General features: G+C 37.4%; 1 protein-coding gene across 1 annotated transcript in view; it reads right to left on the bottom strand.

Annotated features, from left to right (window-relative positions):
• Positions 1–4,392: 4,392 nt before the first annotated feature.
• LOC149805736 (protocadherin-3-like) overlaps positions 4,393–17,017 on the bottom strand; it is a gene marked incomplete at its 5' end in the record, with an annotated part of 40,634 nt that continues 28,009 nt past the window's right edge. Inside the window, 3 exons of the mRNA XM_089934710.1 lie at positions 4,393–7,996; positions 9,085–9,128; positions 10,534–10,560. Of these exons, the coding sequence (XP_089790836.1) occupies positions 9,091–9,128; positions 10,534–10,560 (65 nt within the window). The remainder of the gene's footprint in view (positions 7,997–9,084; positions 9,129–10,533; positions 10,561–17,017) is intronic.

Genomic DNA, 17,017 nt, shown 5'->3' on the forward strand with positions numbered 1-17,017 from the left:
GATTCTGGACACAAATAAACTGTCTGTTTCAAAGGGAATTGTACCAACAGGCCGACCAGGTAGAGACGCCTATGTTTTCTTTTGCAACTAGTCAGTGACGTCCCGACCGGCTTGGAAGCAATCTTGGGCTTTGGGGCAACAAAACCCGAAATTCACAAGTAAGTTTTAAATTACCCCAGTTTTCAAAGAGATCAGACAGTCTCCAATAAAAATTGAAAGATTAAAATCTAGGGTGGAGCAACGGCTTATGTTTAGGCCAAATCCATTTTTCAGTCAGTACATGTGTGAACCTCGCCAGACGTGGATGGTAGAGAAGTTGAAAGGCATTCGACTGTCTCTTTAAACGGCGGGAAGGAATTCTAGTGAAGTTCTAGGTTTGGATTTGGGAACAAAAGCTTCTTGCGAAAGCTTTCCGGGTGGGTGTTAGAGTCCACATCCAAGGATCGGAGACGAGGGAAGACACGTGGAGAGCAGGTGGTGGACGTTTATTGCGACGTCAGCAGTTTGTGTGGAGGCGCAGTACCGGAAGGAGCACGTGATAGAGAGTTTCGGAAGTGTTGGAAGAATGGATTCGGAAGTGCCAGGAGAGCACGTAGTCAAGGGTACCTGAAGTATCAAAGAGGAACATGAGGCGAGCAGTGATTGACAGAAGAGTAACAGAGACAACACTGAAAGGAAACACTCTCACTCAAGACCTTTAATTTCATATGATGAAATAGTAACTGGCAACTGTGAATAGGTCCTTCATTGCATTTGTTCGAAAGAAATTGCAATTGAGAAATGTTTCGATGAAATTATTGAATACATTTGATATATTTCATTAAATTGTTATATTTTCACCTTGAGTTATTTATACACCTAGGCGTCGGCATTGCAGACTGGGGGCTCAGAGCGATTAAAACTTTTATTTCCTGCCTTCTCCGGTATTAGAAATAATACCGTACGAGGCATGTGACAACAGTGTTATCATTCAAGGTGACACAGTCTGGGCTCACTGCTAAATCAAAGTCTCCTCCAATTACAATGCAGTTTTTGAAGGTAAAATATATTTTGGTTTCACCGAATAACATACGACGGTCTCTATTTGATCCGTATGTACTTGAGTGTGAATCTGTAATTTTAAACAGTTATATCCTTGATATGGACGATAGGTTTACCATATATGTTACGGACAGAAATCCAGTCGTGTCCAGGCATTAGTTTTAAGACTAAAGTGACATATATTTGTTTTGCATTTGTATATATTATTACCTACTTATTAAAACTTTGTTTCTATATCCAATAACTTTATTAATACTACTGTCTAACTTTATTTAAGATACATTTTTCTCCTCATTATACCTTTTCCCAAAATAAAATAAAAAACGAATCCATTGGTGCCCTAGATAGTACTTGCCTTTGTATTGATTGGTGCATCAATATGATCCTTGTTAAGAAAACATAATAGTTCATGAAGTTCCTACCTGAATAAGTATCACGGAGTTACATCCCTTTCCTTATATTTGGTATACGATTTGTTGTTGTTGATTCAATGGCGTTGTACGGCACAACAAGATGGTTATTTAGTACCGTGCCAGTTGGAGTAAAGTGCCTTGCCCAAGGACACACCACGTTTGCCGACCGAGAATGACCTGACACGCTAACCATTGAGACACCGCGCCTTCTCGTGTAAACGAACTATATACCAATATCCTCGATATTATTACACTGCATTCTATGAAACATTATAATCAAAATATTGCAAAAGATATGTCTGTCAGGCTATAAACAAATCAATCAGGACAGAGTTTTACTGTCTATAGATGTCAAACCAACAAATACAAGCTACTTCCCATTATTTTCTGTAGATAGCACGTTTCTGTGACTCTTCGCTTTCTTTTATAGTTGAACTTTACAAGGTAATTGCAGTGAAAAAAAATTACCTAGAGAATCCAAATCCATTATCTTGTTTAAAATTGTTTAGACAAATTTGATCAAAATAGGTTGGTCAAATTTTCTTGTCTGATTGTTTCAGGACATTTTCCCGATTTTTGTTCGTAAATATATTTTTTAAAAAAAAATCTTTGAACTAAACTTGGAACTGAACTGGTGAATGACCGGTCGTTTTGAGCCTTTGTCAAATTTACACAGGCAGTAGAAGGTATAGCACTTTTGCTGACTCACCCATCCACTTTCCTTTGTAAAGAAACCTAACCATTTTTTTGGACCGTTTGCATCTTATTGCTGCGGTTAACACCGAAGATTTTGTTTAGATTCTTTCCTGCAATGTTGCTCAATCAATCATTCTCTTTTCCAACGGACTGTTCGCTAATTGAAGGTTTACATTCAATCAGACTTTCCAGAGCAACATGTCTTACACAAGCAGTTCCTTCTTGAACTTTAAACAATTAATTTTTGAAATCAGCCTATATTTCTTTCTTAGATTTCTCAAATGTTGCACCCTACTGTAATCATATTTATTAATAGATTCCAATTGGGCTCAAGATAGTCATATGAAGTCATTTTTCAATCATCTTCGTGAGATGGTAGAGCTTGCCAACATCGAGATCTATCTGCTATTGAATAGAATGAACCAAGCAGTAGTTTGAAAATGTTACCTTCCAGATGGTCTGAAAGACTGTTGTGTAGTGGATGTATAAATGTATTCACTCTCATACATCCTTTAACGTATGCCCTCACGTGATATGTCCTTTTCACATCAATCTTAGTTGATATTATTGCCGAACGAATGCAAGAATTATGTGGTCAATACAAAATGTTGCAAACGTTTTGCACTATTCAGTGCAGCGTCCAATCACTGAATAAACGGAATTATATGCAGTATTTGCGTGTGACATGCACATGACCTATAACAACACGATCTTTCATTGACAGAATGGGACTCAACGTAATATAGTTTACAGGATATAATCTTGCTTTCAGTGCATCAAATTATGGCATTAATTTTCAAGCAGAATGAACTTTGCTTGCTGAGAGACAGACAGTCGGAAGAACGGCATTAATACCTGTATTCATTTGTATGTCAGTGCACTGCCATCCCGACTCAGATCACACGTGTTTTTCCTATATGTTCTTGCCATTTGTTTCTTAGTACTGAACGTTCCATTGTGTCAAAATCCTAATAAATCATATGTTAATCTAAAATACAAACAAAGTTGAACTCACGGTGAAGTTCTTCTCATACGTTATCCGGCATGTTTTTGAGTGACTGGACTGTAGACGAAGCACTGAGCAAGATGTCACAGGTTTCACTTTTGGATCTGCATCAATGCCTCATTATTCACTGTTCAATGACGCAAAAATATAAAAAGATAACCGAACCATAATGCTCGAGTTCTAAAGAATAAAGAATTACCTTTAAATAAATACCAATAAAGAATAAATCTAACTCTTGTATCACAGCGGAATTTAGAGAGGAAAATATATTCTTAACGTAGTCCCGGACTACATTTGTGGGTACTGAACCGGAAGTAAAAATTGTGACCAGTGTCCATCCTTCAGATTTAATACTAACAAGGGAGCACAAATCAACGTAGCATTCTGAATAACTATTAGGATATCAGGAACGGACTTATTCAATTTCACAAGCATAAACTTTCACATATACCATATAGCGTAGCATTTCTGTGGCTATTCCAAACATTAATATCAATGAAATAGTTTTATATTTGACCTCTGATATCCTAATATAATACATACTTCAAAATATTAGTAAAATAAAAAAGACAAATTTTGAAGTGACCAATTGTCCAAAGTGTATGTATGTATGTATGTATGTATGTATGTGTGTGTGTGTGTGTGTGTGCGTGCGTGCGTGCGTATGTATGCATGCATGTATGTATGTATGTATGTATGTATGTATGTATGCACCACTAGATTTTAATATGGACTATCTTACTCCAGGGGCATTCATTCAGTTTTGGCCTGAATTCACTACTAGTGATCCATGTCATCATGGAAACTCACTAACACTTCACTCCGTGACGTTTGCTCCTAGTAATTGGCTAATTATTTTGGGCTAGGAATATTTCCATTGCTCCGAATTCCAAAAATTACACAAATAATCACACAAATCTAAGAATTCCTTAAAACGGGGCGCTATAATCAAATGTGCATACTCAATATTTAGTACAGTATGTATGTATGCATGTATGTATGTATGTATGTATGTATGTATGTATGTATGTATGTATGTATGTATGAAGAGTATCTAAATTCCATAGATTTTGACAAAGTGGGAAGTTTTCATATCAGACAGATATTTAAAGATAAGTGGTGTGTGTCCTGTGTTTGTTCCTTCCAAAGAGGCAAATAAATGCATTCCCTACCAGCTATGCAGTATACATTCAATGCGGACAGCCACTGTAAGTAAAGAAGAGGCCCACAAACGAGTAAGTTCATATTTTAATTTCATTGACACTCAACACTCACAAGTATCAATCGTAACATTTCAACAGCTGCGAGCATTCCGTGAAATAGCCCATGATATCTGACATTCATAGACATATAGAAGGGCAAACAGATAGGCTGACGTATAGCCAGATACATAAAATAGAAATATAGTTTGATAGATAGGCGTTAACTCTGTTGTTTTCACATCAAATGGGAGGAAAAGGTCACAACAAAGCTAAAGTTTAGACCCTTGCTTGGATTTATTACGTATATGTTTCTTGACATTTTATAAATATGGCCTGCAGATGAGTGGATGAACCAAACACATGTATGAAAGTTTTGACACAAAGTTATATACAATATTCTAGTATAAATACATACATAAATAAGACAGCTACAAGAAGCATACACATATAGATCAATACAAAAAGGTGACAACGTATATACATATGCGCACACGCACACACAATATATATATATATATATATATATATATATATATATATATATATATATATACAGATACATTAGACAACTAAAAACGTTTACTATTATAGATATACATTAAAATGAGACAAAGATATATGTTACATTAAAATGAGAAAGAGATATGCTGCATTAAAATGAGACGAAGAGATACATTACTCTAAAATGAGACATATATACGTTACATTAAAAATGAGACAAAGCGATACGTTACATTAAAATGAAACAAAGAGATACCTTAGAATAAAAGGAGACACGTGTAACCATAGCTTGAAAATCTTTTTCTTCTGTCTTAGAATTTCATTATATTAACTTTGAATTCTCACACATTTCAGTGCATTTATAATTGAGATATGTATAACATAGCTTCATATATTAATACAGGGGGACATACGCCAAAAATAACTTTTACAATGTAATTTTCTTAAATTAATGTCTACAGTATAAACTATATTAGTATAAAAGGAGACACGTTTAACCATAGCTTGAACATCTTTTTTTTGTTGCTGTCTTAGAATTTTTTTAAATATTAACTTTGAGTTCTCATAAATTTCAGTTCATTTTTAATTGAGATATGTATAATAGAGCTTCATATATGAATACAGGGTGGACGTACGCCAAAAATAACTTTTAAAATGAAATTTGCTTAAATTAATGTCTACTGTACAAACTAGTTATCCTCGTTCTTAATTGTCTTCAAGATACCATACTATCTCATTTCGTTTCTTTCTCGTCTCTATGCTTCTAATTAAATATTTCAAGATTGTTTTTTAGAAAAAGATCGAGGCAGCAATTTGTTTTAAAACATCTTGAGCACATAACTGAAAATTAAAAATTAAAGCATGACTATTTCAAACATTCCATAAGTTAGAATGATATATTTTCCGTAATGTCTCAAATTCGATTACACTAATAATATGAAACGTTTCTGTAGACTACCATCTATAGCTTAGTTTTCGTGCTCAAATATAATACATGGCCGTTTTTTGTTTGATATTTGTCACAACAGCAGTTTATTTATAAAACACAAAACTGAGGAGTTTTATATAATTTTGATCAAGATGGAGAAAACGTGCAAGAAAGTACTTTATTCTTAATTTGAAAGCTATGCAAACAACGGAAAGAACCTCACGAAATCCATGACTTTATCTTTTGATATATCTGTAGTGTACTATTTAATATATGCAACAATTGTCTCAAGCTTTTTCAAGATGTGTGGTTTACTATTGAATTTATACAATAATTATCTCAAGCTTTGCTAGATGTGTAGTGTACTATGGAATTTATACAACAAATATCTCAAGCTTTGCTAGATGAGTAGTGTACTATGGAATTTATACAATTGTCTCAAGCTTTGCTAGATGTATAGTGTACTATGAAGTTATACAACAATTATATTAACCTTTACTAATGAGTCAACTTCATGATGTAGGGAACCAATATAATCCAAAGTACAAAATAAGATATTTTTTAGTAAAAAAGTTTGGATTAGTCCATTGAAACAATGCTATTTAAATATACTCCAAATACTTTCTTTAGACATGCTGCGTTGTAGAATTCTCTAACTTCATGCTTCAAAGGGTCAAAGCGAACATGTAACAAGACGTTTGCAAAGTTTACAGAACTAGTGGAAACATGTATAATATCCGTTAGAATTCTATAAGGTGAAAAACTTCGGTATTTTAAATTAGTTTTGGTAAAGAAAGTAGGATATGTCTACATATATAATACGAAAAATTAGATGCCAATTTCATAAGAAAAAGAAGTCGTAAAATATCCAAAGGAGTACAAAGAACAAAAGAAATAAACACATGTATATACGTATACAGATGGGTCGTCATAACAACAGGAATATAAACACTGTAATACGAACACATAGTCATAATTAAAAACAAAGACAAATAGGAACTAACACAGAGATATGTTAAAGATCATCTGCTTGAACCAGGTAACGTGGTTAACATACCCAACTTTCGATCTTGACTTGAACCAGGTAACATGGTCAACATGCCCAACTTTCGATCTTGACTTGAACCAGATAACATGGTTAACATGCCCAACTTTCGATCTTGACTTGAACAGGTAACATGGTTAACATGCCCAACTTTCGATCTTGACTTAAACTAGGTAACATGGTTAGCATGCCCAACTTTCGATCTTGACTTGAACCAGGTAACATGGTCAACATGCCCAACTTTCGATCTTGACTTGAACCAGATAACATGGTTAACATGCCCAACTTTCGATCTTGACTTGAACAGGTAACATGGTTAACATGCCCAACTTTCGATCTTGACTTAAACTAGGTAACATGGTTAGCATGCCCAACTTTCGATCTTGACTTGTACCAGGTAACATGGTTATCATGACCAACTTTCGATCCTGACTTGAACCAGGTAACATGGTTAACATGGCCAACATTCGATCTTGACTTGAACAGGTAACATGGTTAACATGCCCAACTTTCGATCTTGACTTGAACTAGGTAACATGGTTATCATGACCAACTTTCGATCCTGACTTTAACCAGGTAACATGGTTAACATGGCCAACTTTCGATCCTGACTTGAACCAGGTAACATGATTAACATGGCCAACTTTCGATCTTGACTTTAATCAAGTAACATGGTTAACATGGCCAACATTCGATCTTGACCTGAACTAGGTAACATGGTTATCATGACCAACTTTCGATCCTGACTTGAACCAGGTAACATGGTTAACATGGCCAACATTCGATCTTGACCTGAACTAGGTAACATGGTTATCACGACCAACTTTCGATCCTGACTTGAACCAGGTAACATGGTTAACATGCCCAACTTTCGATCTTGACTTGAACCAGGTAACATGGTTAACATGGCCAACATTCGATCTTGACCTGAACTAGGTAACATGCTAACCTGGTCAACTTTCGATCTTGCGCGTCTGTATCCTCTGCTGTCTCAAATACATTTAATGCGATACAATTTGTAAAGAAAAAGGAAACAAAAACATAGCAATTGAAAGATAACCAAAAATCTCTATAACGTGTTCTACGAAGTTTTGTATAACTCTAATAAAGTCTTCAAGTGGCTTTCACGATAGGTCGTAAATATTCACGATGTCTTCTCAATGCCTGGAAATAAATCCATAAATAAATATAGAAATAACAAAAATAAATAAACAGATAAATAAAATAACGTCAGGGATGAAAAAGCTACTGAAAGTGTGTTCACCATTGTTAAAGAATAGATCAATCTAATGATATATTAAATATAAGGACATGTTTCATAGTGGTCAGAACATGTTGGAACCACTTTATTTTTCGAACCACATCAATTATTCTAACGGTTTGGACTGCACCGTCATTGAACCACGTTTCTTTTGCATGTCGTAGGTCTAAATTTGTATTCATGTTAACGTCCCGTGAAAGGCATCGTGGTTTTATATTCATGAGTGTCAGGTTTCCTCAGTGATGCGATATCTTAAATACTACTCCACCCTGCCATGTAAAGTATGTAAGATAAACGTCAAAAGAGGTTGTACGATCGAAAATATAAATATAAAACCTGTACTGAAATATAGTATGTTCTGCACCACAAAAGTTTCATGTTAATTTGCTGTCTAATGAGAAATCATCTCCATATGTAAGTGGGTACGTTTGAAGAAAAATAAAAAACATTTGTACCAATCTGCGAGATAACTGGAATATGCTAGTGGAGCGATTCTACAAGGCAGGTCTATCACCTACGGTACAAAGCTAGTGTAACATACACTCTTTGCAACTATTACAGACAGTAACTCCATCTAGCCCTCTTAATAGGGTCCACAGGCTGGTATATGTGGAGGGCCTAATGGATTACATAATTGCGTACTGGTATCCTTGGAGGGTCTACTGGATTGCATAATTGCATACTGGTATCTGTGGAGGGCCTAATGGATTATATAATTCTTTCAGACAGTTCAGCAACAAAGCCGCATTCGTGGGTCTCATACTAACCAGCAGAAATTCTTTGATTTCCATCACTTGTTCTCCTATAGATTAATGACCACAAGTAAGTCAAATAGAAAAGCCAGGATACATATTGGAAAAATTTGGTATCTCACAGGCTTAGTATTTTATTTTTTATTTTTAGCTCCCTTCGTGATTTTTCCCGATGGAAAAATCTATCATCGCACATTTAATTCTATATTGCTATCGTATCGCAATAGATATATACCTACCATATTTTATGTCAAAAAATCATTAACTCTAAAATTGGGATCATCTGTAAGAGAAACAAGGATTCAAAATTAGATATTTAGATTCTTTGGGTTTGTGCCATATGCTTGAAACTGGAATGAAAGAAGTTAAAGTGAGAGGATGAAAATGAATATTGATCAATCAAACGTGAAGTCGATTATGTTCTCGTCCCGTAAAGTGTTGCAAAACCCCTAAAATACGTGTATCTACATTATTGTTATACCATCATTTAACATTATTGTTTTAAGTTTACCTTTGTCCCCTCGAGCGTACAGACATTACAAATAAAAGTAAAACTGTCCAAATTTTTCCAACGACAACTTTAACAGTTCCGCATTTTCGCCAACAAAAATAAATGCGATCCGTTTCTAACTTAATGTGATTTTTTCAAAAAGAATAAATGTCAGACTTACGAACTTAAAAAATTCAGTTTGTTTTTACATGGTTGTCATAGGAAACAATATAACATAATACCTTTGGTCCTACATGTGATTCGGTTGTTGAATTTTGGATGGTTTTATCTTTAAACATTGCTACATTGTCATTACGTTCTTTAGTTTTTATAACAGTAAATTAAATATTATGTTGTCCCAAATAGGATTCACCGACTATCCAATTACACTCCACAAGTACGGTGATCAGCGAGTACCATATTGACACTAATACAAAACAGATGGATGTTTATGTTGAAGCCAAAAATGAAACTAACACCCTGACTACAACTATTGTGCATCTAGACTATGAAGTCATAGCTATATAGCTAGAGCATATCATTAAATATCTCACCACGATTTCAAATTACAATGTTACGTGAAATTACATCCTCTTAAAGACACTTAAACCGCCACCAGATTTTCCCAAAAGAGGTTTTCAACAACAACGTAAACTGTTATGAATTGCCGTGGAAAGGATTTAAAAAAATAAAATAAAAAAATGTTGGAGAGAAAATGCAGCTCAACGGTAGTGGTATTACTGGAGACATGATGTATTCGTACCTTAGGTCCTATCTGTGAATGAAATGGAGAATCATACAATGAAGATACAGTTATTACTAAATCATCACGACTTTTGAAAAAAAATAATAAAAGTTAATCGTTCCCGGATATTTGTTATCAATGTTCTATTCTCAAGAAAAGTGACTAAACCTAAAGATTTTAAATAGTTGCAGCTTTGTTCTCAGACCCATGGAGACAACATTTAATATCCTTGCACTGCACTAGTGTTAGAGAAATAAAACTATTTCAGAAGTATATCAAACTTAAACCTGAATATTCCGAAAGATAATTAAACAATCGTATATTTATGTTACTAGTAAACTGTTCTGAGATGTCCTGGGGAGATTTCTTTTATTAACGTAGGAAATTTTATTTAGAAAAAAAAAAACTTTTTAGTTCATGCCAATATAAAACGAATGACATGTACATACATACCTTCAGGTCTTATTGGTGAACGAGAAACTGAAATCCATAAGATGACTATGATGTTAGTATTTTCAAACTTTATTAAACTGTCGAGACAATCTTTAGTACTTACGAGCAAAATTACAACTCACATAAGTAGTGAAAGGGGTCACCCTACGGACAATGGGAATTAGCATTACAGGGACCCCTGGGTCACTCTACGGACAAGGGAAATTTAACATGGAGAAAAATCGTGGGTCACTCTACGGACAAGGGGAATTAACATGGAGAAAATCGTGGGTCACTCTACGGACAAGGGGAATTTAACATGGCAATAAATCGTGGGTCACTCTACGGACAAGGGGAATTTAACATGGGATTTTTTTTTAAAAATTTTTTTAAAAAAGGGGTAGGCAATTCAAAGACTATCTCTTTTCGAGAAATATGGCTGGCCCTGAAAAGGGCCTTTGGGTTTTCTTCTTCTTCTTCTTCTAATTTCTCCTTTTCCTCCACCAACTTCTTATTTTATCTCCAACACTCTTTCTCTTCTTTTTTTTCTCCTTCTCTTCTTTCTTCTCTTCCTCCTCTTCTTTCTTCCTCTTCTCATTTTCCTCTTCTTTTTCAATTTTTTCATTCCATTCTCTCATCCTTATCCTTTCCTCTTCATCCTCCTTTTCCTCCTTTATTTCTTTCAACAGATCACTAATGATTACCTTCATTTTTCGTAAATTGTTTATCTCCATCTTCACTCTATGGGGACTATATGAGTAGTGATCCTCGTTTAGGTTAACCAACATTTGCTCAAACATTCCTAAATTGTCCATCACGTTTTGCAATTTTTCCATTTTGTTAAGGTGGTTTGATGCCATCTTCTTTTTATTCTTTGCAGAATGGTTTGAACGACGAACACTGTGGGTTCTTATACCAAAAGCGCGAACGTGAAGGAAAACATCCCCTAAAAACATAAAATGGATCTTACCTAGATCATGACCCAACAACGCGCGTACGTGAAGGAAAACATCCCCCCTACTTTCTCATTTCATATAATGAAACCCTAACTTTACTCTTCACATACGCTAAGAAACCCATAATCTACTATTCACACAAACATACCTGAGCTCTTACAAACACAAACACACAAACGCATACCCTCGCACTATCTTAAAAAAGAGTTAGTGTTTATATACACACTACTCTACCTACACACATTGGCAAATTGATCGTTATTTCTTTTCTAGAGTATTGGGTAGCCCTTAAAAGGGCTGTTTTGTTTGGAACTTCATGGGCACCTGGTTAATGGTGGCACCTTCCAGGCCTGGCGCCACATACGCATCTTATCCCCCAGTTACTTTTTACCTTTTGGGGGGAGAGAGCAGAGGCAGGATATGTTGCTTCAGAATCCCAATTTTCGCTCTCCGGGATTTTGAAATTTCTTCTCTCCTTTTCCTCCTCCTCTTCTTTGTTTCTTCTTTCCTCTTTATATCTTCTTTCTTCTTCTTCTTTGTTTCTTCTTTCCTCCTCTCTTATCCTTCCCTCCTCGACAATGGCTTCCGCGGCCAGTTCATTTAATATGCGCCTGGCATATTCCAGATGCACATGAAGCTCCAACAGTTTCTCAAGTCTCGTGTTCATTTTTTTGGTGTTGATCAATCAACAAGGGTAGCTGGACTGCCTAACGACTTTCAATTTATACTGAAAGCGCGGACGTGAAGGAAAACATCCCCTAATAACATAAAATTGATCTTACCTAGATCATGACCAAAAAACAACAACAACGCGCCGACCTAAAAGAAACACTCGCTCACTTTTTTATGCTACCCATCACTTCAATAGACTATCCACATACGCAAAGCAATCCAATCTAACCCCAAATATACACCTCAAACAGCCCAAAAAACTAACATCATTTTAATCTACTATCCACACCAACCTACTTTATCACTTACAAACACAAACACACCAACACATACCCTCACATTTTTTATAAAAGAGTTAGTGTTTATTTTCACACTACTCTACCTACTCACATTGGCAAATTAATAGTTATTTCTTTTCTAGAGTATTGGGTAGCCCTGAAAAGGGCTGTTTTTTTTGCTATGGCATTCTTTTTAGTTTCTAAGAATGCGATGTCCTCTGAGGATAGACTTTCTGGCGATAGGTCTGCTTCTTCGGAAAGAGAAGAAGAATTCTTTGGTGTCGATACGACAATCGACAAAGCCTCTGTCAGCTTCAGGTTGCTGCTGCTGCTGTTGCTGTTGTTGCTGCTGCTGTTGCTGCTGTTGCTGCTGTCTCTGAAGTCTGTACTTCTCTGTCCATTCTTCTTTCTCCTTGTTCATTTCTTCTCTGAAGAGCTCTTCTATCAGGTCTTCAGTGATTTTTAACATTCTCACATTCTCTATTTCTTCTGGCTTCGGTATCAGACTGTGTCTGACCCTATGCAAATTCACGTAGGCTTCGTTGAGCTTAGCTAGTTTGGAGCACATCTTCTTAGGAGGATGAGTCGACAATGGATGGCTAGACTGGGAACAACCCGGTTCTTAAAGTGAAAGCGCGGACGTGAAGGAAAACATCCCCACACGGTTTTCGAGCCACAACGTTCATGAGAGGGATAGTAAGAAATGAAAGAGCATCAATCCAACATTCTTCTAGCTAAACAAAAGACAAAGGCATTTTTTTCTAAACACAACATTTTTTATTCAAAAATCACTTAACACTAAACAACAACATTTTTAACAATAATATAACACTATAACATCAAACAATTTTTTTCAAATCACAAACATTTTTTTCTCAATTCTCAATCTACTTTGAACAGGGCTGACAACGTTGTGAATGAAATTGTGATTTCCACTGTTGGAAATCATTAGGCCATTGATGGACACTACGTTTCCTAGCTTGAGACAAAAGATAAGCATAATGGTCACAAAACCATCGATCTACTTTCACATCGTTTCTAGCAGAAGAACGAGGATCGAAATGAGTCACTAAATGTTCTAAGGAATAGCCCAGGCTGCGATGATGCAGAAAATACACACAGTATTGTCCACACACCAAGGAATCTGTGCCTTGTAATTTCACATTATTGAATCGGGTGGTTTGAGCATTTCTTCTCATAAAGTCGATGATATCGTCTTCCAAAGGGGGCAATCCGTACGAATCGAAATATTCCACACATCCTTCTTGAGGAAAGTAGACGACTACCCAGTGGGTTCCTGGGAGATGACTGTCGTCCGTGTTGATCACGTAAGCTTGATGGTCTTTAGGTTTGCGATGAGGGAGTTCATCTTTAGCACAGACGACGGGATTCCAAGAAGCCGTATACGAACTGTGGTTCAAAAGGTAATAAAGTTCCCAGGTATCCATTGTTTTGTGTTTTCTTCTTCACAGGTAATAATAAGTCGTCAATTCGATCCTGACTTTTTGCTTGAAAATGTCTGACGAATAAACGGTTATTCGTTCTGTTTCCTCACTCTGATTCAGGAGAGCTTCGATACGATGGATCTCTTGAGTGGTTAATGGTGGACAAGAATGTTCACGCAAGTCTTTATACCACTGGTGCAACACGTCTTTGTTCGAGATGAGACTCCAAGCTTCGTCCAGATACTCGTCCAATTTTTCTTCTTGACTTAACATTAGGCATTTATCGTGTTGAATTTGACTGGGATGATCGTTTTGACATCCATAGCAATTTTTCTTGATCAATTCCGTCATTTTATCGACCAAGTGTTTGGCAAAACAGGAGACTAAATGGGCTTCTTGTTCTGGCCATCTCGACTTCATTATGATTACTTCTTCTTCCACAGTCTCCTCACATTTCATGTCCAAAGTTTCTCCACTAGGTAAAGAGGGATAACAGTCTTCCATGACTTCTAGTAATCTAGAATGACTTCTCTCAAACTGTTGATTTCTATGGTATTGTCAAATTCTGCATACAGGATGACGTTCACCGTTACATCAGGGGGTGGGTTTGCAAACTGAATTTCCACACGAATCTGGCCTGATTTTATAGGGTGGAAATGTCCCTCGTCGCTGCCTTGGTCTGGAGTGAAATCGAAAGCCCACAAAGCATAGCCTCCTGCATAATCCTCGTACGTAATGCCGTGACTGGTGTTGGTTCCTAACTGTCCGGTGGCTTCGTACAGGGACAAGTACGATCTCAAGTAATTCTTCTCGGGCTCAAATTTAGGCTCGAAAGGTCGGGTACACAAGGTCTTGCCATCGCGACTGACTTCGATCTTGGACACGCCAAAGTGTCGAAAGTTGAAAGGATTTTTATCGACAGTTCCGTTGAAGGCTGTATTCTCGACGATACCAAGGATCAAACGTTTGGGTAGCTGTCCTTGGAACAGATGATCTTCAATCATGGATCGCTGTCCCCTAGGAATGGTGAAGGTTTTCACTTCCACTCGTCGGATCGGATACTTGGCGGTCGTTCTGCTCAACGTCTGACTGATGTCGTTACCTACTTTAGGTAACACTTCCACACGTCGCACGTAGAGTCTGGCTTCTTGGATGACAGTTTTGTAATCGTTAGTATTAGACAACAGATGGAAAGCGGCACTGCTGCGATTCAGTCTCAAGCGGACATCCACTCCGTTCAGCAAATATTTCTCTTGCAACCACATGTCCAAATGTAAACGATCCATCAGTTCTAAACTACGACTTAGTGCAATTTTCTTTCTTCGTTCTATAAATCCCGATAAATTTTGAGCATCCCCATCAATTGTAGTGCTGTCGAACTTTGCACCTAATGCGTCAGGCTTCCATACCACGCAAGCATCCAGATGAGTGTTTTTGGCTTCTTTTCCGTACGTCAAGAGATTTTCCAGGTACGCTCGGTAAGGGTAAGTATCCATGCTGCTGCTGACAAGTTTGTTGTTCAAGTACAAGTCCACTCCACTGAACAAGGAATGCATGAAATTGTTGACGGGAGCTACTCTGGACGTATCAATGAGAGGGTCACCGTCCACTTCGGTTACTTTGACTTTCAAGTACAAATAACTGCTATTCAGATCGATGTAATCTTCGGGCTGTCCTTTGATTTCAAACTCGATGGGAGCGGAATCGGTCAATGAGGAGACGGGATGAAATTCCACCCACTGGGATTCTTGCATCGTCATCATGGTAGGGGGCATGGCAAACAGATCCAGTTCCGTCTTGGAACAAGCGCAAGACTCTCGGTGCATCATTTTTTGTTGCTGTGTTTCAATAATCGAAAACGTCTAAGTCTCGAACGGTTCTTCTTTTCTTGGCCTTTCTAGCTTGAAGTCTGGTGAAAGGGTGTTTTCTGCGTCGTCTCTTTCTGCCTTGTCCTTGCTGAATGCTTGACTCGGTAGCGTGCAGGGCATTTATAGGTGTGTCTCGTCGGCCTAAAATGTCTTTGCCTGTTTGCAGCAAGACATTTTTGCCTGCCCTCATGAAGGCTTCTTTAGGGTTTTGTTTGTCGATGATGACATTTTGGAGAAATTCTTTGCCTTGCGTCAGTGCCGCATCTTTCAAGGCGTGCAATCCGCGTGTCACCATCGGTTTCAACACCGGGGCCACCGAACGAAAGGCCGATTTTAACATGTCTCCTAAACCGTGTCCTCGCTGTCGAGCCACCCCTTGGTACACTGGATACATGACTTACTTACGAATCGTGAGAAAACCGTTTTCGAAAATGGAGTTTCACCGTGACTTTTCCTTTGGTGAATGGAATATTTTGTCCCAAATCTCCTTTTATAGCAATGTTGACCGTGTCCAAATACGACTTGCTGACGGGTAAATAATGAGGATGGACAAATTCGCGGTGGACGTGGTAAGTGTTTCCACCTTCCTGGTCACTGGTCGTGGTACTATCCACTTTGAAAGGAATGACACGCAGTAATGGCACAGAGGTGTGTCCCACTACGTTGTATTCCACCACATCGGAGTACACAAACATCAAATTCAGTCCTTGGTTCAGTTCTACCGGTTTTCCAAAAGCTCTGTAAAAATCCATATTATTGTTGATCTTGGGGCTCCAATTGTTTGCGACCATTGTTGGATGTCCACCTAAAATTTCAAACAAACTACCATTGAACCTGAAGGACAACAGTTGAGTATCCTGAAATTTCATCAGTAAGCGACGAGCCACTTTATGGTACTCCATGGTGACACTTTTTTTGACTCTGTTCAGGGCTTTGCCAAAGGCGAACTCGAACCTGTCCGCAATAGTGTCCACCAAATGTTGGCCACTAAAATAAAACTCTGCCGGAATTTTCACGGTGTAGATAATGAAGGGTGGTTTGCTGGCTGGTTTTGTGTCCCCTGAAAACCCGATGTCATTCATGTAGTTTTGTAATTGTTCGTTCAGGATTTCCACCTCAAAATAGTTTTGCTTTTCGGTGATGTTTTGGATTTGTGTAGGGTGAATCATTTCTACTAAAGCCACTTCCCAATGGGCTTCGTGATCTAAGGGGATGGCTTGAGGTAATTTGGCCGTGTAACAGCACAACGTGTTGTTGGGAAACACCTCCATGGAACTGTCACTGGG

Source organism: Sinohyriopsis cumingii, chromosome 2, assembly GCF_028554795.1.
Source record: "Sinohyriopsis cumingii isolate HCF-2022 chromosome 2, ASM2855479v2, whole genome shotgun sequence".
In the NCBI taxonomy this organism is placed as follows: domain Eukaryota; kingdom Metazoa; phylum Mollusca; class Bivalvia; order Unionida; family Unionidae; genus Sinohyriopsis; species Sinohyriopsis cumingii.